This window comes from Rana temporaria, chromosome 3 (genome assembly GCF_905171775.1).
Source record: "Rana temporaria chromosome 3, aRanTem1.1, whole genome shotgun sequence".
Classification (NCBI taxonomy): domain Eukaryota; kingdom Metazoa; phylum Chordata; class Amphibia; order Anura; family Ranidae; genus Rana; species Rana temporaria.
Window position 1 is genome coordinate 193,604,534 of NC_053491.1, and position 26,744 is coordinate 193,631,277.

The following is a 26,744-nucleotide window of genomic DNA, read 5'->3' on the forward strand; positions in this document are numbered from 1 at the left end:
ACACAAGACATTTTTCTTTGATCGAGGGGAGGAAAAAGCAGCATTAAAAACGCATTTAGCCGTTCGTTCGTTCATTCATTCTTTTTTTAAATCAAACCAAAGTTTAATGAGCATGTAAAAAAAGGGTTACAGACAGTGCACTAGTCGGTGCAACATGCACCACAAACAAGGATACATTGCAATGTCAGGTGCGCAGACTTGACAGACGAAGTAAATGAAAAACATGTAACATGTGAAAATGTAGAGCAGCACATGGGGACGGGGTAGGTCGGAGGTGAAGGTCACAGCCCAGTAATACTCAACAGGTACATATAAGGGGTGTTAAGCAGTGGAGGTAATGCAGGTAGAAGCTTCTCCCAACCATCTATCCCAGATCTTGTTATATTTACCAGGGCAACCCCTGTGAACATATAGAAGCTTTTTAAAGGGTAGGGTGTCGTTGACAGCTTTGATCCATTGTTGTAGGGTAGGGGGGGGCCCCTAAGCCAGGTTCTCGCTATCTGAAGCCTTGCAAGGAACAAAGTCTCTTGTAGAAATGTGTTAAGATATTTTCCGGCCTCAGACAGCGAAAATATTCCGAGCAAACACTGTCGGGGGCTGAGGGAAATGGGAGAACCCATGCGGTCGTGGAGAAATCGGACCACTTGGGTCCAAAAGCCCTGCACGCAGGGGCACCCCCAGAGAAGATGGTAAAAGGTGGGATCAGGGGAGTTGCAGCCCGGGCAGTTAGGGTCGCCGCCCGGCCTGAATTTTAGGATGCGACGGGGCGTTAGGTATGAACGGTGCAGGATATATAATTGGGTGAGGCGGTCAGAAATTTTGGGGGAAACCAATCTGCAGTTGACGAGGACTTCATCCCAGTCCTCCGACGACAGCACCCCCAGATCAGGAACCCAACGAGTTTTAACCTGCTGGAGAGTGGCAGCCGCCGAGGGAGCCAGGAGGTATGAGTAGAGTTGTGAGGTCAGTTTCTTGGGGTCCGAACCCATGACAATGTCAACTGGAAGCGGGATCTCGAGGGTAGGGATGGCAGTACCAAATTGTGTGGTAAGTGCGTGTCGAAGCTGGAGGTAGCGGAAGAACATGTGGTTCGCTAGGGCATGGGTATCTTTGAGGGATTGGAAGGACCTAACCGAGCCGTGTGAAACAACTTGCGAAAGGTAAATAATTCCGCTCCTGACCCAGACACCATGGTCAGGGACCATGGCAAGCTCGGGCAGCAAGGGATTATCCCAAAGGGGTGTGTGAGAGTGGGGGGACGGGGCCTCGCCGACTGACATGGTAGTTTGCCAAATCTTGCGGTGGTGATGGAGCAGTTGATTACTATCGTCTGGGCGCCTAGAGTTGCGGGGTGGACACAACATGAGTTGAAAGGGGTGCAAGACCGGGCCAGGGGCCTTGGAGCATACCATGGCCAGATACCGCCTCTTCTCGGAGTGGTGAATGTAGTGGAAGTGGGAGAGCTGGGACGCAACATAATAAAGGTAGAGGTCTGGGACCGAGGCGCCCCCTTGACTGGAGGGGCACTTTAGAACCCGCCACGGCAGTTTATGCCGGGATGGGCCCCAGATGAACGAATTGAGAATGGACTCCATTTTTTTAAAAATACGGGGAGGGATACACAGCGGTGCATGCCAGAAGGCATAGAGCAGCTTCGGGAGAAGGATCATCTTGACTAGACTTATGCGGCCCATCACCCCAAGAGGGAGACGGGACCACGTTTGCGTTTTGGACTTCAAGGTATGGAAGAGTGGCTCAATGTTAAGGCGTATGTAGTCTAGAGGGGACCTAGTGACGAGGATGCCCAGGTACTTAATGACATCCGTCCGTGGCAACGGAAGGGCCGCCTGCATTGCAGTGGGGGGACCCAGATCTAAGGGGAGGATATAGGATTTGGTCCAGTTCATCTGCAGGCCTGAGAATTCCCCGAATTGGGTTATAACTTGGAGGGCCATTAGAAGTGAGGGGCCCGCATCCGATAGGTAGAGGAGCATGTCATCAGCGTATAGGCTGAGTAGCTCGGTGACCTGGCCACAACACAGCCCGCTAATCCCTGGGCGACTACGCAGAGCTATGCTCAGGGGTTCCACAGCGAGGGCATAGAGCATGGGTGAAACGGGGCAGCCCTGACGAGTGCCACGAGTCAGGGGGAAGGGAGAGGAGGTTCTACCATTGACCCTGATACGCGCCGTAGGAGCATGATATAGGAGTTGTAGCCACTTCACAAAGCGGGGACCAAAACCGAAACTGCCAAGGCATTCCCAGAGGTATTTCCACTCAACCGAATCGAAGGCCTTGGCAGCATCGAGGCTAACTATCACCCTGGAACCCACTTCTGCGTGTTGGGCCTGAAGATTCATGTAAAGTCTGCGGAGGTTAAAGGCCGTGTTTTTGTTGGGCATGAACCCAGTCTGGTCAGGGTGTATTAAGCTAGAGATGACTTTATTGAGACGCAGGGCAAGAATTTTAGCGAGGATCTTCACGTCGAGCTGAAGGAGGGAGATGGGGCGGTAGGACTCGGGGAGCATAGGGTCCTTGCCTGGTTTTGGTATAAGGACAATGAGGGCCTCGCGCATGGAGGAGGGGAGCGTACCCGAATCAAAAATGTGGTTATATAGCGCGCAGAGCCTGGGGACAAGAGAGTCCTGGAAGGACTTGTAGAATTCGAGGGGAAGCCCGTCGGAGCCCGGGGTTTTAGAGGTGGGAAGGCTCGCTATAGCCGTCTCCACACAGACGGTGGTAATTGGAGCCTCAAGCATAGAGACCTGACTCGGGGATAGGGTTGGAAAGGTGACACTCTGCAGAAGGGTAGTAAGCTCCTCCGCGGAATGTTGTGCAGTGGAAGTGTAGAGCTTCGAGTAAAAGGACCGAAACTCCTCCGCCACCAAGTCAGGGTCAGAGAGTATCGCCCCGGACTCAGCGCGGAGGGCCACGACCACAGGTGGTTTGTGATCTAGGTGAGCCATGTAGGCAAGTAGCCGACCAGCCCGTTCCCCATGCTCGTATGTGCGCTGTTTGCTAAAGAAGATACCCCGACGTGCCTTCTCGAGGTGTAGCTGATCCGTCAGCCTGGACTGCAAGCGGAGTTGAGAAGCAGTAGTGTGACGGATCAGCCTGAAAGGCCCGCTCAAGGGAACTAAGCTGCGTCTCGGCCTGGTGGATTAACAGTTTAGAGGAGGCTTTATGTCTGTTGATACGTGAGGAGAGGAACATGCGAGCGTGTAGTTTGAACGCCTCCCACACGGGTCCCGCCGAGGCTGAGCCGTCATTAGTGGTAAAGAAACGGACCCATTCGGACCCGATGGAGTCCAACTCCGGGAGAACCCTCAACCAAAACGGGTTGAGGCGCCAGGTCTGGGTCGTGGGGGGTGACGGGAGTCTCAGCTTGACCCAGTACGGAGAGTGATCAGACAGTGTTCTAGTGTCAAACCCTACGTCAAGGAGATGTGGGAGGAGGGAAGGGGTCACAAGAACAAGGTCGATACGTGACATCACTGCACGGGAGGGAGTAAAGCAGGAAAACCCTAATTGGGTGGGATACTTATGTCGCCAGGTGTCAGTGAGGGCAAATTCAGCTAGGAACCTACCGAACCTGGTGGTCTTTGGTACAGGGCCTGTGGGGGCGCTCTGGCCCAGTCTGTCCATGGATGGGGAAATGACCATATTAAAGTCGCCCGCCCATATGGCAGGCACCGACGGGTGGAGAGTCATAAAAGCCACCCCACGTTGAAGCACTTCAAACTGAAAGGGAGGGGGGACGTAGAAGGCAAGAAGTAATACTTCAAGGCCTCCAATGGTGGCATGAAGGAACAAATAACGACCCTGGGGATCAGATTGTAACGTATGTAGTTGGAACTGTTGTGATCTTGCTACCAGCACCGCCACCCCTCGAGAATTAGAGGTGTGGGGGGCTTGATACACCCATCCCACCCAGGCTTTTTTGAGGCATAGCTGCTTCTGACCTGCGAGATGAGTCTCCACCAGGATAGAGACATCAGCACGCAGGGACTTTAGGTGGGAGAGGACCGCCGACCGCTTAGCCCGATCCCCCAAACCCCGGACGTTCCAGGACACTATTTTCAGGGAAGCCATGGGTAGGAATGGTGGGATAGGGGGAGGGCAGGGGGACCATGTGATTCTATCAGGAAGCAGTGGGTGAGGACCACGCGACCCCCGAGGGCCCAAATAGAACCCAGCGCGGGGAGGCGTGGGGCCCACCCCACACAGAGAGGTACATCAAAATATTCAGTAAAGTCTGCAACACACTTTGACAATATTAAAACGAAACAATAAAAAAAAGGAAAAAGGAAAAAACAAAAACCAAAAATAACAGCGCTACGGTGAGACCGCAGAGCATAACCTGCAATAGCACTGGACCGACACAGCAGGTGTAACACCCCACCACCCACCAAAAGTCTGGGGACGGGGGCCGGCCAGGGAAACAATAGCTTAGCCATGGTTGCCCAAGGTGATGAAAGTTCCCGAAGGACAGGGCAACCGGCGGGATCAGGGGGGCGAAAAAAACTGCAGAGCACACACTGGTGCAAGAGTGGGGTAACTGTTCAGGCGGGACACCGGTGCGGGTGAGCCGCTCGTGGCGCGTGACAGGGGGGGAAATTATCGGGGGAGGCAAGGGCAGAGAGGGGGGGAAAAAGCGGGGAGCCAGGCAGGGGGTGCACGGAAGGAGGAGAAGGTGGGAGGCCCCCGGGGAGGCAGCAAGGTCAACTCATGGTTCAGGGGGTACATGTTCCAAAAGTGGCGCTGTCCAGGAGAAACAGAGCGGCCTGCCGCGTGGGGTAAGTAACAAATGGGGTAGAGAGGAGGCGAGGAATCAGTTGCGTGACGAGCCGGCTCCATCGCGGCGCTCCAGCCAGGAAAGGATTGCCTGAGGTTCCTCAAAGAACTGGGCCTTACCATCGCACACAACCCGGAGTCGCGCGGGGAAGAGCATAGCGTATGGCAGGTGATGCACGCGTAGCAGCCTCTTAGCCTCCGTGAAGCGCGCCCTCCTCTTCTGGACCTCCGACGAGAAGTCCGGGTATACGGCAACCGTTACGTTGCCGATGGGGATATTACCTTTCTCGCGGGTGAGTCGGAGAACGGCATCCCGATCGCGGTAGTTAAGCATCTTGGCGATGAAGGTCCTCGGAGGGGCGCCCTCTGGGGGGGGTTTCGCGGCAAGGCGATGGGCGCGTTCAACAACAAAGGTGGCGGAGAAGGCATCCCTGCCGAATGTTCTGATCAGGAGATTTTCCAGGTAAGTAGGGGGGTCCGCTCCTTCCGAACGCTCGGGAAGCCCCACAAAGCGCAAATTACATCTGCGAAGGCGATTCTCCATATCATCTTGTTTAGAGAGCACCGCTTGGAGCTGATGTTGTAGGCTCTCCACCGTAACCTGAAGCGGGTGCAGGCCATCCTCCACGTGGTCCAGCCTGCGCTCCGTCTCAGACACCCGGTCCCGCAACTTTTGCATGTCGTGCCGAATGTGCGAGATATCCACCTTGACCTCCTCGATCCGGGTTGTAAGGGACGTTTGGCAGGCAGCAATAGCCTCCAGGACCCGTGCAGTGTCACCCGATGGACGGTCCTCGCTCCCAGGGGGTACGGCGGCGCCATCTTCCTCCACCTGGTCCCGCTCACCCTGACGGCCCCTGTCGAGTTTTGCCAGGGTACCGGACTTCTTGGGGGGCGACATGGTGTAGTCAAATAGTAGGGGCATATGTGGGTAGGTTTGTAGCCGTTTTCAGGGAAGATTCCCCCAGGATGGATGTAGATAGGATCAGCCACGAGCGGAGCTCTCACTCAACACGTCCTACTCCATGCAGCTCCAGACCACGCCCCCTTCGTTCATTCATTCTATTGACCAGAATATTTGTTTATTCTGGCCATTGGAAGGAATGAATGCTCAAGCGCTAAACGCGCCTAGGATTCCTTTTGTGGCAAAACGCTCCTCACCTGAATGCGCTGGCAGTGTTTTTTTCTCCCCTGCCTCTAAATTTGTGTGTGCGCGCGGACACATAAGCTAACATGGAGGGGCATAAAGAGGCAGAACCTCCTCCTCCCCCCTCCCACTAATATCTATGCCCAGTGTTGTGTATGAGGTCTTAAACTGATATTTTTAGTGAAGTTTTAAAGCTCCAAATCCTCAAATTTTTAACTAAAAGGTAAAGCATGTTGTGGTCAGAATCACATTTACTGCAAAAGAAAACTTGAAACACTATTTCAAAATGGCTCACCTTTCTGTAGGAGTCTTCTATTGTGGGATCATACTTCTCAACAAAAATTCCTTGGACAAACTGGACAGTCTGGAGGAAAAACGGAGGATGTAATTACAGGTTTTAAATGCATTTCAAGCTTTACAAAACACCAATAACCAGTCACGAAACCTGGCTGTCACTTTAGTACCCTTGCCTACTACCTGACCATTTTCCCACATTTGTTTTTGACAGACAGCATAAAGTAGAGAAGTTCAACCATAACAAATACAAAAGGAAAATCCAGCTCTGTGTTCCTTTTCTGTTATTATTTATACATGACATATGTATTTCATTTGCAGGATATTTTCCAAATTGGCAATTACTATGTGCTATATATAGTTAAATTCAAAAACACGAATACATGGGCAACGCAGCAGCCACAGAAAAGCCCTGCACATCCACGTATGTCATGCAAACATCAGCCGTGGCAGCATACATTGACAAGCAAGGCAAATGCATGTCTGGAGGGAATTTAATCCACACTGGTGATTAGAGCAGGCGTGATTGTAGCGGCAGTTCCTACTGTAGTTTTCAGTGGGTAGATGTGGTTGCTGGGCCATTTCACTATAATGACAAATTTCCTGGCAGCCGAACCTATTCGCTTCTCTACCGCGCCTGCGATGATCACTGCTGGACGCACTTTGTCTGAACCAGGCAGAAATCACTGCGGGTAATCACTGGCTGTGCAGAGAGCCGCGGATAGGGGAAGCCATCGGTGAACTGTCATCATAATGAAGGGTCTCAGGGGCCACACCTACTCGCTGAGAGCCGCAGGAGGAACTGCTCATTAGCTCTCCTCATTATTAGTGTTAGTGTATTTTATGTGCAGCCCAAGATAATTCCTCTTCTTCCAATGTGGCCCAGGGAGGTCAAAAAGTTTGGACACCCCTGACCTAAATGATAGATGCACTACAAAGGCCCCCAGAACATCCTCCATCCACTTCACAAAACCTTATACATACAGATCTACATAAATAGGTTCAGATGAATGGAGATCTCAGTGTTGTGGCCTGGAGATTAGACTCCAACACATCAGGAATCAGAGCATAAAGGATTATATCCAGAGTATAAAAATAAAGGAGGACTGAAGGTCCACAAGAGACTAGTCAAGGAGGAATAAACTGGTATAACAAAATTAAATTGAAAAAACATCATTAGAAAACACATACTAAAAATTACACCTCTACCAGAATATCCAGAGTACATGGTCTATAAAGTAGTCCTGTAGATGGTCCATTATACTCTGTGGCATGCCTAATAGGTCTTCAATGGATCTCTGCAAGGGTTGGGTTATGGCATTCTCAGAGGTTTTAGAGCAGGCCTCGACAAAGACCTGGCGCCCGGGGAAGCTTAGGCCTGCAGAAGGCCGCAAAGCCGCAGCCTCAATTAGCGGCGGGGGAGGTGGGGGCGCACACAGGATCCTGTGTCTCCGTGCGCCGGCACCTCCCCCGTCACGCGATCCCAGCGGGTCCGCGCCCGCCGGTAATTGAGGCCACGGCTTTGCGACCTTTTGCAGGCCTAAGCTTTCTTCTGTGATCAGGCGCCATCTTGTAGTGGCCGTTGGCATTACAAGTAAAACAGCAGTTCTAATGTGTTTTTTTTACGGTTTTCATTGCCATCTCCTTCCCTCTAATTAGAACCCCAAAACATTATATATATATATATATATATATATATATATATATATATATATATATATATATATATATATATACATATATTTTATTCTAACACCCTAGAGAATAAAATGGCGGGCCTTGCAATAATTTGTCACACCGTATTTGCGCAGCGGTCTTACAAGCGCATTTTTATGGGAAAAAATACTTCAATTAAAAAAGAAGACATATTGTATATTGTGAAAGAATGTTATGCCGAGTAAATTGATACCCAACATGTCACGCTTCAAAATTGTGTCCGCTCGTGGAATGCCGACAAACTTTTACCCTTTAAAATCTCCATAGGCGATGTTTAAAAAAAAATCGCCAGGTTGCATATTTTGAGTTACTGAGGAGGTCTAGGGCTAGAATTATTGCTCTCGCTCTACCAATCGCGGCCATACCTCACGTGTGGTTTGAATACCGTTTACATATGCGGGCGCTACTCACGTATGCGTTCACTTCCGCATGCAAGCTTGGCGGGACGGGGCACGTTTTCTGGCTCCTAACTTTTTTAGCTGGCTCCTAGATTCCAAGCAAATTTGTCAAACCCTGTTTTAGAGCATCAATCCAATTAAAGCTATGTTGAATAAGAGGTCTACTTGTTGGGTAGATAGAAAGACATGCAAGTAGACTTCATCTGCATTAGGGTTTATTTAGAAAAGGCTATGTAAGCACAGTACGCAGCAGACTCAGACGAGCACAGAACAGCTACCCAGCCTAGCAATGGCAAAAGCTCTATGCCCACTGAACTGGGGTCTGTAGTGGGAAGTAAAGAGATGCACACTGGACTTTTGCCATCTCTCCTAGAGTCCTTTCGTCCTTGCAGTGGTGTTTTGGCAGAAAAACGCTTGACGCCTGTCAATGCATGCAACGTGTTTAGGCATCAAATACTTCAGTGTTAATTTTATTGGTCAGAATAATTTAATCCGGCCACGCAAATGAATGCTCAAGCGCTAAACGCGCCTAGTGTTCAGGCACATTTAGACGCATATACAGACATTAAGCATTTTTTCTACCAAATCGATGCTTCACCTGGATGAGCTGGCAGTGCTCATTTTTCCTGTTGTATGCACCTATGTGTGCATGGACACTTAGGCTCACATGCAGAGGTGTTTATTAATACTACTATACAGACTCAGGGATCACCTAAAAATAGGCAGGAAAACACACACACACACACACACACACACACACACACACACACACACACACAAGTTGCCCCAAGGAACAGCATAAAAAACATCTAGTATGCAGGAGGCCTTAAACTTGTGAGCAATAAAAAATAAATTAAAGAGCCTGTCACTGGGATGAAGGAGGGCAAACATGAAAGAATAAACCGCAGGCATCTTTAAGATACCTGCAGCAGTCCACTATACCTTCTTGTCTGACAAAGATTTTGGCCCTTCCAGATGATGTTCAAACATGCCCACTTCTTCCTACCTTCTTATCAGAGTGATGGACCAATATAAATGTGTAAGGACAAAACTTCAAAACACTAGTCAAAGGTGCTTGTTACAACAACGTTGCATTTGCCGCTGAAGTTTGGGAGACTGCTACATGCATGTTCTGTGCGCCTGCACTTCCTAACTGCAACTCTTTGGCCCTTCTCCCCATGACAATGCCTTTATCACAAACTTGCAGTAGAATTGGCAATTTCCACCTGACAGTTATTGGTTTCATAATTTTTAGAAAACTCTTACTAAACCTTTCAATTCAATGTACTTAGGGATTTTCCACCTGCTAATAACTTGGATAATAAAAAAAATCTAAAGAGTTCAAAAAGAAAGTCAGCATGTGCTTTCTGGATTACAGCAAATACTTTAATTGTGTTGAGCAAATGAAATTATGGAATGCCCTCAGGAAAATGGGTGTACCTAAACATCTTTTTATGAAGAACCTCTACCCTGATCAAGAAACCAGTTATGAAATGGAAACAGACTAGTATCTGATCATAAGGAAAAAGCTGTGTTAGAAAGAAATTATAAGTTTGATGGAAGAGGACTAAAAAACAATCAATCTCCCCTTGTCAATACCATAGATGTGATCAAGTGATCAGGCAGCTGTAGAGCTGCCCAGGTCACTTTTATGCAACAGCCGATACCTGGCTGAAAGAAAATGTACATCCAGCTGTCAGCCATGAGTTTGTTTTAACTACTTGTACTCCAGGATGTTTTTAAGATGGCCTAAAGGACAAAGTGGTTATAAACAAAAAAAAAAAAGGAGGATCCAGCTACACGTGTATCCAAGTACTAAGTTTAGAATTGCCTAGGCCATGATGTTTTCTGTCAACGTTTAAGGATGTAAAAGATGGACAATGAGGAAGCAAGATAGGAAACAGGTTGATGCCTTTAAACTTGTCGATGACAAATTCTAATAATATAGTGGATAGCAAGAGCGATGAACAAATGAAACAAATATCTTTCACTAGAAGGTCAGATAACAAAACTGAAGGGATCTTGTTTTGAACTTACTATGGAAAAACAAAGCAACAACTTCTGCACGTGACCATGAGAGCTGGTTCACACTGGGGCAGCACGACTTCGGGGGCGACTCGGCAAGGCGTCCTGAAGACGACTTCAGAGGCGACTTGCAAAAAGACTTCTGTATAGGTTTGGACACTGTATGTCCTGTGCTATGTTTTTGTTTCTGTCAATTTGGGAGCTGCGATGCTCCTGGCACGCCCCCCCCGCCCCCTATTGGGGCGAGGTGTGGTGCGTTTGGTGCGCACGGTGCCACGCATCCTGCCCAGTGTGTGACGTCAGGATCTGGCGTCATGACGCTGAGCGTGCGTCTTTCATCCCTGCTGGCCAGCTAGGAGGTGAGCTCCGTCTTAAGAGGTGAGCTCCGTCTGTGGGTGGGTTCCCGCCCACGTCGGGGTCCGGGATGTCGAGCCCTGCTCTACTATACATTTTATAGATATCCCAAAACATCAGCCCCCGATGAGAGTCTTATGTACACGAAACGAGTCGGGCAACTGGGACGCAGATGTAATTACCTTCCAATCTGCCAACATTGAACTTTTTTAGTTTTACTGGTTTCAACAAGATAAGATTACATTTTTACAGTATTTTTTTTCGCCTCTTGCTGCCTATATGATAATTATATATATGAAAACTCATTTTGAATGTATCCATCCACTAACACTGACCACCTAATGGCGCTGGACTATGCACTGTTGTACCTCCAGTGCCGTATTGCACATACTACTATATGTGTGTATGAATATGTGGGAACGATATATACTTTAATGTTGTTTCCTCAAGGTGTCTGATATGTTTTACATTTTTTACCGATAAATAAATATGTACATTTTTTCTAACTTACCTACACCATGTCTGCACCCTCATTTAAAGTCCCAAAACGCCCTTATTTTTTATTCTTCCAGAATTAGGGATGGAGGTGCACCACATATGCGCCTCATTTAAAGTCCCACCCTCCCCTTTGTGCCAATTTCTGTACAGAAGTCAATGCAAGTCGCCCAGAGTCGCCCCCCAAAGTCGTACAAGAACCTTTTTTTAAGTCGGAGCGACTTGCGTCGCTCCTATTAAAGCGGTCCTATTGAATACAATGGGACGCGACTTGTCAGGCGGCTGAGCCGCCTGACGAGTTGCCCCAGTGTGAACCGGCTCTAAAACAGACACCCAGTGCCCAACTTATACTGAGGAATATGCCAACAGTGTTTGCTCTCAGAACCCTCCTTGGTTTGCCTCTTATATTTCTTCCTGCTGTCTTCGGCTTTAAAACTTTATTTGATCACTGACCTGGGGCATATAAACTGACCTTGCGTGCAACACAGATATTTACAGATATCACAAGGTGCCCACGCTTCAGATATGTTGCGATCTTAGAAGTGTTTTAAAACAGGTTCACTTTAAAATAGTTTTACTTGTTACTGGGGCAAAGTGCTTCCAATGTCTACCCTTTAGGAGACGCATACACAGGACTATCTGGCCAATAGCTGGGGAACATGGGTGTCTGATGCACATATTATGCATTTTGAGATGCCAGTCATTAGCATACGTTTGCAAAACGTTAAAGCACATAACCATTTTATATTGTTGTAAAAATGACCCTATCATTGAAAGAAAAAAATGCACTTGTCAGGCCCCCCCCATCCGCACTATGTTGCATGTTAACATGCACCGCTATAATTTGACCCAATTAACTGAATTGGTTGCCAACACACCAGAGCAACACATTTGAGTTGTAAAAGGATTCTTTGAAAAATGAGTGGTATTGCAAGGCAGTAATGTGCATAAAGCGCATTACTGAAATGCATACGCATGAAGCCAGAATTAAAAAAGTAGTTTCATAGTCCCAGCAACTGTTTGTAGAATCCTGGCTCTCCCAGGGGATCCTTACATCCAGCACATTTCTGGGTGTGCCAGATGCCTGCGTCCACCACTGAGCTCTGTGGTTCCTCCTGCATTTTTTTGCGACAAGATCACTTTAATTCTAGGCTCATGTACACTAGTCCTAATAAAACGTAAAGGCAGGCAACTTATAATGTATGATTTTAATCAGGTTTTAAAAGTTAAAAACTGGCCAACAAGTTTTCTATAATACGGTTTCAGTCTTGCATGACAAAACCATTTTAAAGTACATCTCAGCTCTAAATCACTTATCAAGTTCCGCATGAAGCAGATTTTAGCGGCAAGGCAAACTAGATTGTGTGCAATTTTACTCATTACAAGCCCCACTCATCCCATGGCCTGACATTCCCCTCCATTGAACACACACCAGGAAGCCTTGGAGACTAGTACAAACAGATAAAGTACACAGGATCTCTCCTTTGTACTGCTAATGGTGTCACATACTGTTCTAAGCTTATCTAAATGTTTCTGGAAAAAGCAACGCAACATCTGTCTATTCCCATTAGCAGTGCAGACGTAATAACCAATATAACAATATTGATCTAAGTAGTCAAAATGAAAAAAAAGTAGTCAAAGGGAAAAGGTAGTCAAAGAATAATACCACTCCACTAATGTAATACAACACACATTGTCTATGCTAACCAACAAATACATAAGTGAAAAACTACGAAGGCATATTCTGTTTAAAACAGCCGAACAAGAAAAAAATATATATATATTTTTTCTTGGTGCTTTGCTTTTTAGACCAGTTATTGGGGTAACTGGGGTGCAGACTCTGAAAATTGCATTGGCTAGTCTGCATCACCTCTAGTTTCTTAGATATGGTCAAATATATATAATTTGGTCAGTTTCTGAAAAGATCTTGCTGATCAACTTGTTCATCTGCTACCTAGTTTGTGTTTTTGCGTACAAGTTAGCAGATATAGTGAGTGTGTTTATGTATTTCCAACTGTAATTTTACATCAGAAACATTGGATCCTAAAGTGTAAGTGACTATTATTGCCATTATCGCATAGGACAGGAGTCTCCAAACTTTTTAAAGAAACGGCCAGTTTATTGTCTTCAGACTTTATGCCCCTTTCACACTGAGGCGCATTTCAGTCGCTTTTCAGGCATTTGCAGAGCGCTTTTTCAGAGCCTTTTAGGATCTTTCAGCGCTGTCACACTTAGAATGACTACTACGCTGTACCCAAATGAAGTTTGTCATTTTTTTCGCACAGAGCTTTCTTTTGGTGGTATTTAATCACTGTTGGGTTTTAATTTTTTTGCTCAAAAAATGAAAAAAGACAGAAAAAAATGAAAAGTCATAGTTTGTTACAAAATTTTGCAAACAGGTAATTTTATCCTTCATTGATGTGCGCTGATGCGATTTATGACGAGCGACCAGTGTGGTGTATGGCATTTATCCTTTATTTCAAAAACTAGAGTTGATAGGGAAACATTGGTGCCATTTTAGGAATTTTAGGAACAGGTTTAACATTCAAGGCAACAAAATGTGTGTTGGCCTATTAAAAAATAAATAAAAAAATAATAATCACTATATACAAGAGATCACTTTCAACCACAGCATTCCTTTTTGGGCTATTGCAATGTCTACCTGGAGAATTCAGGACACTTACATTTTTCAAAAAAACGTGAATCAAAAATATACTTCTAGTTTCACATACAAATTATACTAAACATTTCTAAACCACGTACGCATCAAAATGGATTTACCTATGTAAATTTACCTAGCGAACGGAAGAAGAATATGACTATCTGTACAGTTCCATGTCTAAGCACATGGTTAAACAAACACTTACTGACCAATAAATGCATTTTCTTGTCAGCCTCTGAAAGCAAGATCCTGCATTGCCATCAGTTAAAGTGGAAGTCCATGGAAAAACTAAAATCCTTGCATCTATAGACACCACAGATCCAACACTAACCTCTCCATCACTGTAAAGAAAAAACGAATATACATACCTTTTTGGAAGCTGATCTGACCCTCTCCGAGTGCAGAAGAGATGGAGGACAACGGAAGCCCCATAGTAACTATGGGTGACGTCACTTCGGGTCGGAGAGGGTCAGATCGACTCCAAAAAGGTATGTATACTAATTTTTTCTTTACAGGGATAGAGAGGTTAGGGTTAGATCCCTGGTGTCTATAGATGCAGGGATTTTAGTTTTTGCATGGACTTCCATTTTAATTACAGTTATATGCATGATGCCTTACAGTAAACGTTAAAACTCCGCAACAAGGATTTGCATACAGGCGGTCATAAACAAGATAGAGTCTGTAGGTTTGTTCTTAAGTTGAATCTGTTTGTAAGTGGAACAGGTACATTTTAAGTGTAGCTCCAGGCCAAAAAAATAGATTTTTAAGCTTTCTGGAAAACATAGGGAAGGGTCATCACCCCTGTAACATTTGTTTTGCTGTCTGTGCCCCTGTTCAGAAGATTTCACCTCACTTTCTGTCCCAATGACAATTGGATTTTGAAAATTTGGGTTATAAGGGAAACAAGGATTTGTAATAAAGCATCAGTGGAGACACCTTTTTCCCACATTAACTCTTACAGGAGAGAATTTCTCTTCCAATGGGTAGATTTCCTCTCACTTCCTGTTTACTCCCTCCATTTGTAAGTAGGAGTCATTTAAGTCAGGCGTTTGTAAGTAGGGGACCGCCTGTATACAAATCACTTTATGCTTAAAACAAATCCAATCCCAATTGCTAAAAATATTTAAAGTGTTAATGTATTGCCATATGTTCTCAATCGTTTACAATTTTCAGCTTTCATGCAAGTAATACCGGTTGATCAACGTTTAGGCCCTTATTGTCATGAGATGACAGCATATCATCAGTATGTGCGCCCCCTGTAGACACTACATGCCTTAGTACTGACACACATTGTACAGGCAAGGCTTACCGCTGTCACCATCAGGAATTCAATCCAGAATTGAATATGGAGTGTATATAGACTGGAAGTGACTGAAAGAACCTGGAGTAGATCAGCAGCACTGAGATGCAAAAGGATATTAAAAAAAAAAAAAAAACCCCACAAAAAAAAATCCTTTCTGAAAAAAAAAAAAAAAAAAAAGCAACTGTTTTTGATAACAGTGCTTCAGTAATTGAAATGTCATCCAGTGCTGACCAATCTAACTCTACTTCCTTACACATTGGTACTTAAAGCAGCATTAAACCCAAAAGTGAACATTATACTGCAGCTTATCAATTTGTAGATGCGATGGCTGCATTCGGTTTCTTTCTTAGGCTCTCTTATCCTTCAAAAAACAAGCAGTCCTGCAGATGTAGCAGTTGGAGGGTCGGGATAAACCATTTACCACTGACAGGGGTCCATACAAAGATCTGCTTCTTTTAGGCTGCTTTTACATTGGGGCGTTGGTGGTTTTAACCCCCGCTAGCGGCCGGAAAAGGGTTAAAACTGTCCGCAAAGCGCCACTACAGCGTGCCGCTCCTTCAACATTCCAAAGATGCTGCTTGCAGGAGTCAACGTCCTGCCAGCGCATTGCCTCCGTGTGAAAGCACTCGGGCTTTCACACAGACTGTTGGGGAGCCGTTTTTCAGGCGCCATTTTTTAGCCCAAAGGCGCCTGAAAAACACCCCAGTGTGAAAGGGGTCTTATGTAAAACTTGATCACAAAAAAGATAAAAACTTTTTCTGTAACTACTCAAATATAGTTACAGTATTAGCTGGAGTTTGCCTTCAATTTGTTTAGGTTGGTACACACTAGCTGAATATCAGTCAGTTCAACATAAACCTCAAACTGTCCGGCTTCTGTTGAAGGGGCATGCTGGGAAAACCAGCAGCCGATCATAATCCCATCAGCGCTTGCACCCAGAGGCTGCGACCGGTGCCGTGTTCTGGTGGGGAAAGTTCCCCTGTGTTTTTTTTCCCTCATTCAGCCCGATGGGATGCATTAGTGCATCTAAATCTTCTAGTGCACCCAACACGTTCCTTCCCCCAGATTAACAATGCTTCTGTCCAAAAGTGGAGGCACTCCAATACAGGCGAAATCACCAGGTGTAAAAGTAGAGGGAAAAGAGCCTTAAAGTAATTCGTAAATTTTGGGTTTTGCCTTTAATACCACTTTAAGTGACTTACAGTAATATAAGACTGATTCCAATATCACAAAGAAAAAAAAAAAAAGTAGAAAAATGCAACTATCCAGGTTCTTCCCAAGGATGCCAAGTCAGACACCAGGAATAAAGGCTGGTATTCCCAAAGCTGGAAGGATGCCCCTTCCCATTTATATGCAGCTACAATTCCCTAGTACAACATTATCAGCAGCAGCAGGTGCTTTGGAAACAAAGTAGCTACAGAGACAATTCTGTTGCTAGCTCCAAACCCCACATACAAATATCAGTTGCTCAGCAACTGAGTTACACATTGCTGGAATTGCTTCCACTGACTAACTCGATTATTTCAAGTAACAAAAACACTAAGGAGGTAGATTCTGTAGCTGTGTATCATGGCCCTTAATCCAAAGAAGAACTTCTGACAGCCCATAAGAAAGATCTGTGATGGTTAACAAATAGCAAGCTTGATCAATAGATGTTCAGAGTTTTTTTTTTCTCATTTTGACTGGTACAACAGGAAAATCCAACTGAAAAAAAAAATGAAGGCAACAGACTATATGATCAGGTACAACAGCATTATTAGCCATATATAGGCAACTTGACAGTCACCAGGAAGAGTGACTGAGACTTAACTTTCTTTTCCAGCAGCCTCTCCCATCAACATGGAACTCGCTGTGCAATAGCCAACAGAAATCTGTGCCAGAACAAACAGACATGAGGCATCTGACACAGGAAAGAACAGAGCTGACTAGAAACAAATAAAACCATTTTTTGTTTCCAGCAGCTTCAGATTTACAGCATTATCCACAAACTGCTACACTGCAAAACAAAAGGTTTCTGTAGTTTCTAACTTTGTCCTACTTTAACTGCTCAATTTGAGCCGCTCTGCTAAGCGGATAAAGGCAGAATCAGTAGAGACGCAGGATGGAAATCTAATAAGTAAAATTACAACTGAAAACAGATTTTATAGTCATTTTTTCCCACTTTTTACAGCTCCCTTACATTTACGTGCTTCAGTTTTACTTTTTATAAACCTTCCTGTATCAAAATAATATTAAGGACAACAGTAAGGCTAAGAACTTAAGCTGGTCATAGATGGATCAAAATTCAACAGGTTTACCAGGCCAAATTTCAATCCCTCTTTGGTCACTCCCACTCGAAAAGTCGATCTAATGATCGACTGCACATGAACGGGAATGTTGGAACTTTTTATTCGGCTGCAGTGCTGATCCATGTATTCCTATAGCCGAGGAGTCCCTACGGTCAGAATCCAATAGCACAGTGAGGAGGATTCCTCCATTCACCTTGCTCGCCATATGTCAGCACCACAAACTGAAAATGTTGGTTCTATTACGCAAAACGCAAGACTCTGATGAGAGAGAAAGAGTATGATATGGGGATAGGCTTCGTTTATGTCAACGGATGCTGGGAAGTCGTCTGGCTAGAGCAAAGCTACCACTGAGAACAGTGACTCCATTAGAAACCTCTGAACCCAGAGAAACTTGTTGAGGCTCTTGAGGTCCAACACTGGCCAAACATCGCTGTTTGGTCTTGGGACTTGAACAGATCTGAGAAAAAAAACAGAGGAACCTTTCAGCTTATGGTACTGGCCTGATCAAAAAAGATTTGAAAGCCTGAAAGAGTAATGCCCTTCTTTGCAGATTCATGGAAACATTTACCTCAAAATCACAGAGGTGAAAATTCTTGAAATTCCAGTCTAGCAGAGACAATTGTCCACAATCGCCTCATGCCAAAAATCCACACATTCCAGCAAGCACCCCAAATCCGAACAAGTGAAGGCACCCCTATAGTGGAAAGAAAGCCTTGCTGGCTTGGATGACCATGATCTTGATCATTGGTTTGTAGACTGTAAGCTAACGAGCAGGGCCCTCTGATACCTTCCTGTATTGAATTGTATTGTGACTGTACTGTCTTCCCCGATGTAAAGCGCTGACAAACTGTTGGCGCTATATAAATCCTGTATAATAAAAATTGATCTCTATGAAACTGGCCCTGAGCTTTCCATCTAGGGTCCACAGCCTGAGGGCGCTAAAAGGACTGTCTAGAAAAGACCGATCGACTGCAGACGTGAAAGAAGCAGTTGCCCTTTGAGCCAGATGCTTACTCTTGAGAGGTAGAACTACTCTTTACCTTCAGAAATCTTTTGGATATATTTTTCCAGATCTGTCCCAAATAAAGATTTTCCATGAAAAGCAAAACCCGCCAACAACTTTTTACAAGGCAATTCTGCAGACCAGTTTTTCAACCACAGAAGCCTACACATGTGAATGGACAAAAGGCCAAAACGAGAAACTTGCTAAATGAATTTTATGGCACTTTATGGCATTCACCAAAAAAGAGTGAGCCTGGAGGTAACTGTTAACCCCTCCTGAGTTTTATACTTTCAACATCTGCAGAATTCGTATTAGGCAGTCACCGAACCCAGCCCGTATAAGGCTCTGGCAGACACCAATAGCTGCATGGCGTACCCCAGCCCAGGTTTCCAATCTTATCAGCTGGGTCTTTAAAGACCTGAACGTCATTAACCAGGAAAGTCAAAGTTTTTTTTAAAAACCGCGGCATCTTCGGATTGGATGGTCTACGTGATTTGTTGCGGGCGGGGGTGAGGGAACTGGACGGTGAAGATTGGGAAGATATGTGGGACTATCCATTCCAGCAGCTGGTTGCTACTAGGGACAAACTGATCCAATTCAAAATCCTCCACAGGATCTACTACACGCCCCAACGCCTGCATCGCATATACCCGACCTTGTCGTCCAGCTGCTGGAGATGCTCTGGTACCCCAGAAGACTTTACGCACATATTTTGGGATTGCCCACAGATTCAGGACTATTGGAGGGATCGCTGAATGGTCGTATTACAGGCAATCTCCACTTAAACATCCACTTCTATCCTAGTGGGGTCCTGGTACCATACATCAGCTGTAGGAATGGATCCTGACAACCAATCTCCTGATCCCTACTGGGCTCATTTGAGAGTCTGAGTTGCACGATTCTGGATAAAATGAGAATCATGATTTTTTTGCTTAAAAGATCATAATTCTGGGCGTAACATCTTTCACATTATACAAAAAAAAAATCCTCAAAAAATTGTGTTTGAAAGACTGGTGTGCAAATACAGTGTGACAAAATATTGTAATGACCACCATTTTATTCTCTAGGATAGAGAATACCTATATATATATATATATATATATATATATATATATATATATATATATATATATATATATATATATATATAGGTTCCAATTTTCTACCAAAAAATACAGATTTTAACTTGTAAGCAACAAGTGTCAGAAACAGGCTTATTCTTTAACCACTTCCTGAAAATGACGTACCTTTTTTTAGAGCTAGCGGTCGGCTATCACATGATAACAACCGATGAGGCTAATAAGCCACTCGGCCATTATAAGGAGCAGGAGGGGACATCCCCAACCTCTCGCCGCTCTGGTCCGGTCTCTTGTCCCACCGGAGCAAACATACGCACCGCTGTGTGGAGCCCTGAAATTCATTTGGGTCTCCCATGTAAAAAATACAGAAGCGTTGTCACTTCGGGTTTACTTGGCTGCCAACGGCACTGATTAAAAAAAATCCGTATTCCAAAATGCAGATTTTGGCGTTTTGAATACTGTTAGACCCTCGGATCTCTCCATAAAGAGTACCTGTCACTGCCTATTACTGTCACAAGGGATGTTTACATTCCTTGTGACAGCAAAAAAGGTGATCAGATTGTTTTTTTTTTTTATTTATTTTTTAAAAGGGACAGTGTTGAAAAAGAAATCATAAAATAAATACAAATTAAAAATGCCCCCATCCCCGCAAGCTCGTGCAGCAAAGCAAACATGTATGCAAGTCGTGCCTGCAAATGTACACGGTCTTCAAATCACACATGTGAGGTATCGCCGCGATCGTAGGAGCGAGAGCAATAACTTTAGCAAAAGACCTCCTCTGGAACGCTAAACAGGTAACTGTTAAAAATTTTAAAGCGTCGCCTATTGAGATTAAGTACCGTAGTTTGGCGACATTCGAAGGCTTACCTATAGGTACTGTAAATGTCTACTAAACATGCGCCGTTTAGGAGATATTTACTGTTGCGATGATGTCATTGGCACATGCGCCTTGAACGGCTGCCTGTGCAGCATCTTCAGGCGAGTGTGCCGTGACTGGCGGCTCCCACTTGCATGCAAGGGAGTCACATCACACGGCTCCAGCCAGTCAGAGAGCCGGAGTCCGCGGCCAGGGAAGGAAGACAGGCGAAGATGGATGTGACCTGCAGCGTGGATGATGCGGGCTTCGTTTGCAGGCAAATGCCACAATGATCCACTCTGTGTCCCTGATCGTTTCATTCTGAGAGTACTGATGCTGTCTGGCTTTTCACCCCTTATCCAAGGCATGAGCATGCATGCTTAGCCATTTAGAGAGGACATTTTCAGCAGGTCTTTAATTAAAATTTTGGGGAGGTAAATATGAAGTAGATAAAAGGTCTCCGATTACTGGAAAATGTAGACAAGAATGATTCACACAGGGTTGCCTAAGTCACAGAATGGGTGTGTCAGACTCATACATTCTGTGGTGATTTTATTTGCCATAAATATTTCTTGTGGTCATTCCATTCTTCATAAATATTTCTATCGGGTGCTCTCAAAGTGAAAAAATAAACTTTGATATAAAACCCCTGGCAATCACTCTGGGAAAATGTTAAATTGTTTACTTGTACACCTTGGTTTGAGAGCGTTTTGCAAGATAAGCAAAACGTTTAAATACAATTTGACTTGATATACAAGTAGCATCATGTCACAACTGAGTATAAAAGGGAAGAGGGCACGACTAAGTGTAGCAATATGGTTACATTTAATGAAGGTACAACATATTGCTACACTTAGAGGCGCTTCTCCTCCTCTATACTCTGTAGCTCCTGCTGGATTTTGCTTCTAATCCCCTCCTTGAGGCTTCCATTTGTGGATGGACATTTTATGGTTACACAACCTGGTCACATTGCTATAATCTTTTTATATGGACTATAAACTGAAGGATTTATGAATAAATAGTTATGGAACAAATCATTTGAGTGTCCATTATTTCTTATGGGGAAATACACTTTGATATACAAGTGCTTTGGATTACAAGCATGTTTCTGGAACAAATTATGTTTGTAATCAAGGTTTTACTGTATTAAAAAAAAAAAAAAAATGCTAAATCAGACATGCCTCAAAAGTATTTTTAACATTCCAACCTTCTAGCTTTACAGCGGAGGTCCACACAAAAAGTGAACCTCCGCTTTTCTGAACCCTCCCCCCCCACTCTGGTGTCACATTTGGCACCCTTCAGGGGGGAGGGGGGTGCAGAAACCTGTATAAAATACAGGTATTTGCACCCACTTTCGGGAATAGAATAGTCACGCCCCTCCGCTGTCTTCTGGGAAACACACTGGTCTTTGGAGACATCGGGGACCAGCGAGGACGGGCCACGCCGCTCGCGCATTCACAGTAGGGAACCAGACAGTGAATCCGCAATGCTTCACTTCCTGATTCTATCACCAAGAATGGCTGCAGGGGCAGCCGAGAGACGATCGATTGCTCGGCCTTGGCTTCAGACATTGGACAGGTAAGTCCATTTATTAAAAAAAGTCAGAAGCTGCAGTATTTGTAGCTGCTGGCTTTAAAAAAGTAAAAGAAAAGAATTTATGACTGTCATCTTCCCCATACCTTTACCTGACATGCAACCCCATATCATCAATGATTGTGGAAATTTGCATGTTTTCTTCAGGCAGTCGTCTTCATACATTTCATTGGAACGGCACCAAACAAAAATTCCAGCATCATGACCCTGCCCAATGCAGATTTGTGATTCATTGCTGAATATCACATTTATCCAGTCATCCGCAGTCCATAATTGCTTTTCTTTAGCCCACTGTAACCTTGTTTTTTTCTGTTTAGGTGTTCATAATTTGTTTTCGTTAGTACAAATCAAATATGAACGTTGTTAAAAGGGAAGCGTACTGGTAGACCAAGGAAGACTTCAAAGCGTCAAGATATAAATTAAAGCAACATGCACTGAAAACAGAAAATGCACAACAAAACAAATGAGGAAGAAATGGTTGGAAAATTAATTTCCATACAGAAAAGCCAAACGAAATCATTAAAACCTAAACAGAAAAAAAAACAAGGTTACAGTGGGCTAAAGAAAAGAAATCATGGACTGTGGATGAATGGATAAAAGTGATATTAAGACCCCTTTCATACTGGGGCGGTTAGCAGGCGCTATTGCGCTAAAAATAGTGCCTGCAAACTGACCCTAAACAGCCGCTGCTGTCTCTCCAGTGTGAAAGACAGAGGGCTTTCACACTGGAGCGGTGCGCTAGCAGGATAGCAAAAAAAGTCCTGCTAGCCGCATCTGGAGCGGTGAAGGCACGGTGTGTATACCGCTCCTGCCCATTGAAATCAATGGGACACCGCGGCTATACCACTGGCAATGCACCTCTGTAGAGGCGCACTGCGGGCGGTTTTAACCCTCTTAGCCGATAGCGGGGCGGTTTTACCGAATAGCGAAGCGAAATTGGCGGTAAAGCACCGCTAAAAATACTGCCGACGCTGCTCCCGCCCCAGTGTGAAAGAGGCCTTAGTGATGAATCACAAATCTGCATTGGGCTGGGCGATGATGCTGGAATTTTTGTTTGGTGGCGTTCCAATGATATATACGAAGACGACTGTATGAAGAAAACATGCAAATTTCCACAATCATTGATGATTTGGGTTTGCATGTCAGGTAAAGGTATTGGGGAGAGGACACTCATAAAATCTTCAATAAATGCACAAGTTTATATTGAGGTTTTGGACACTTTTCTTATTCCATTAATTGAAAGGAAGTTTGGTGATAAAAAAATTCAGGATGTAATCTGATGCAGATGATGGTTTTAGAACTGCAAAAATACAAGATGATTCCATAATATTTTCCTCAGAATTGACTACAGCTTTCTTCCTTTTTTAAATTTTATTTAAGTGTTTCCTAAAACCAGAAGGTAGGCATGTTAAATGAAAATAGTTGAGGCATGTCTGATTATTTTTTTTTCCTACACAATTAAATGAACATTTTCCAAGAGTGGTGATTCCATACTTTTTGGGTTTGTAGTTACAGAGCACTGTCATACAAGTCCCATAAACTTTTAAGGCCTTGTTCACATGGGCATGCTTAAGCGTACACCTGTGTAAGGGCCATTTTTGCCTAGACAGTATGCACATGTGTTCTGGGCATCCATGTTCAGACAGTTCTATTCATGTCAATTGGGACACAACGGCTGTATCCATGCAGCTGCTGCATCCCAACTGATTACAATGAGCCTGCCTACATGCATGTGGATAAAACCTCTGTGCGTCCTGTGTGGGGAAATGCTAGTGTACGTTTAAGTAAGCCAGTATGAACGAGGCCTATGCCTTAGGAAAATAAAAATCTTACCAATGCAGACTTTCCAACACCACCGGACCCAAGGACAACCAGCTTGTATTCACGCATTGTGCAGGCTTTGTGTCAACCAACTCCACACCTAGAACACAGAAAAGCATTATATCAATTTTGACAGATCCATAACCACAAAAGTAAACAAACAATAAGTTTCTTTGAGAAAAATGTTGAGGTGACACCAAAAACTAAAATCTATAACGCTAGTAAACTCTCCAAGGCATAAAGTGTTCCAAAATAGCCTATGCTTACCAACCTCAGACACTGGCGTTTTGATGGATTACCTCTGTTTGGGGAACCTTCTTAAAGTACTGACCCCCCCAGTTTTTATTTGCAGCTACAGGCAAGCCTATAATAAAGCACACAGTATCTCACAAGAGTGAGGACACCACTCACATTTTTGTAACCATTTTATTATACTTTTTCGTGTGACAACACTGAAGAAATTACACTTTGCCAACAATGTAAAGTAGTGAGTGTACAGCTTGTACAGTATAAGTGTAAATTTGCTGTCCCCTCAAAATAACTCAACACACAGCCAATAATGTCTAAACCACTGGCAACAAAAGTGAGTACACCCCCAAGTGAAAATGTCCAAAAGGGCCCAAAGTGTCAATATTTTGTGTGGCCACCATTATTTTCCAGCATTGCCTTAACCCTCTTGGGCATGAAGTTTACCAGAGCTTCACAGGTCGCCACTGGAGTCCTCTTTTACGAAGACATCACAGAGCTGGTGGCTGTTAGAGACCTTGCGCTCCTCCACTCCCTGTTTGAGGACGCCCCACAGATGCTCAATAGGGTTTAGGTCTGGAGACATGCTTGGCCAGTCCATCACCTTTACCCTCAGCTTCTTTAGCAAGGAAGTGGTCATCTTGGAGGTGTGTTTGGGGTTATGTTGGAATGCAGTCCTGCTGCCCAGTCTCCGAAGGGAGGGGATCATCATGCTCTGCTTCAGTATGTCACAGTACATGTTGGCATTCATGGTTCCCTCAATGAACTGTAGCTCACCAGTGCCGGCAGCACTCATGCAGCCCCAGACCACGACACTCCCACCACCATGCTTGACTGTAGGCAAGACACACTTGTCTCTGTACTCCTCTTGACACCATCTGAACCAAATATGTTTATCTTTGTCTCGTCAGAGAGGCTTTCTTCTGGCACGATAGCCATGCAGACCAATTTGATGCAGTGTGCAGCGTATGGTCTGAGCACCGACAGTCTGACACCCGCCCCCCCCCTTTCAACATTGCTGGCAGCACTCGTACGTCCATTTCATAAAAAGAACCTCTGGATATGACGCTGAGCACATGCACTCAACGTCTTTGGTCGACTATGGCGAGGCCCGTTCTGTGTGGAACCTGTTAACCGCTGTATTGGTCTTGGCCACCATGCTGCAGCTCCGTTTCAGGGTCTTGGCAATCTTCTTATAGCCTAGGCCATCTTATTGTAGAGCAACAATTATTTTTTTCAGATCCTCAGAGAGTTCTTTGCCATGAGGTGCCATGTTGAACTTCCAGTATGAGAGAGTGAGAGCGATAACACCAAATTTAACACACCTGCTCCCCATTCACACAGAGACCTTATAACATTAACTAGTCACATGACACCGGAGAGGGAAAATGGCTAATTGGACCCAATTTGGACATTTTCACTTAGAAGTGTACTCACTTTTGCTGACAGCGGTTTAGACATTATTGGCTGTGTGTTGAGTTATTTTGGAGGGGACAGCAAATTAACACTGTTTTACAAGCTGTACACTCACTACTTTACATTGTAGCAAAGTGTCATTTCTTCAGTGTTGTCACGTGAAAGGGTATAATAAAATATTTATAAAAATGCGTGGGGTGTACTCACTTGTGAGATACTGTATCTTTAGATACAGTAAATCTCCTAAACATGTACGGTTAGGAGATATTTACTTTAGTAGCAGATAGTGACATCACAGATGCATTGGCACTGCGATCACAATGGACAGCACGCCAGTCATTGAGAGAGTTGTGCTGCGACCATGACTTCCGCACGCATGCATGGGAGTGACAGCATCGCGGCTCTGCCATTCAAACGGCCAGAGCCCGCGGATGCAGAAGGAAGACTGGATGAAGATGGAAGCCCTGTCAGCGGTGACCACGTTCAGATGGAAGCCTTCATTTTAAAGGCAAGTCTGCCAATGTGCTAGTATACATTACCTGCAGGGGCCCACTTTCCTTTTTTTTCGCGGTCTACTACCGCTTTAGATTTTTGCCGTACAGACTACTTTTGCTTGTTTCCTTGTTTGTAATAGAATAATTTATATAAAGAGGCCTAAAACAATGCAGACATGTACATTACAGAAACAGGTCTTACTGTAACAAACACTTTTTTTTTTAAAGCGTATAGAAACCAAAACAAGGAACTTTTCTATTTGGTCTTTCTTGGTATGATAAACAAATTGTTTAGATACATCTGTTCAATATCAACACCATTAAACCTTCCAGAAAACTTTCTGTACTGCACTTGGGAGTGGTAGACCCAGCTATCTCAGGACTACAGAGCCCTACCTTTATTATTATAGTCCTGCCCTAGGGTGGTAATGCTGCTTCTCCATACATACAGTACAGTGAGTAAGTGTGGTCACTGAGAAAGGAAGCGAGTTACTGGAAGGATCACATGCCTGAAAAAAACTTTATGTCCCCACCACATCCAAGGACTGAGAAGTTACAAAATATTACCCTTTTCTTGGGTGCGGACATGCTTTAATGCTTTTTTTTTTTTTTAAAGCGGTTGTAAACCCCAATTTTTTTTTTTTAAATAAAATAAAAACCTGCAAGACAAAAGGCATAATGAGCTAGTATGACTAGCATACTACCTCATTATGCATTACTTACCTTAGATCGAAGCCCCCGAAGCCATCCTTGTCTTCCC

General features: G+C 44.6%; 1 protein-coding gene across 2 annotated transcripts in view; it reads right to left on the reverse strand.

The window, feature by feature from the left end:
• RAP1B (RAP1B, member of RAS oncogene family) overlaps window positions 1–26,744 on the reverse strand; it is a 103,784-nt gene that overhangs the window by 17,384 nt on the left and 59,656 nt on the right. For both annotated transcript variants that reach the window (XM_040344040.1, XM_040344041.1), the window contains exons 2-3: window positions 23,841–23,928; window positions 6,237–6,305 (exon numbers count right to left, since the gene is read on the reverse strand). In XM_040344040.1, the coding sequence (XP_040199974.1) occupies window positions 6,237–6,305; window positions 23,841–23,897 (126 nt within the window). In that variant the 5' untranslated portion in view covers window positions 23,898–23,928. The remainder of the gene's footprint in view (window positions 1–6,236; window positions 6,306–23,840; window positions 23,929–26,744) is intronic.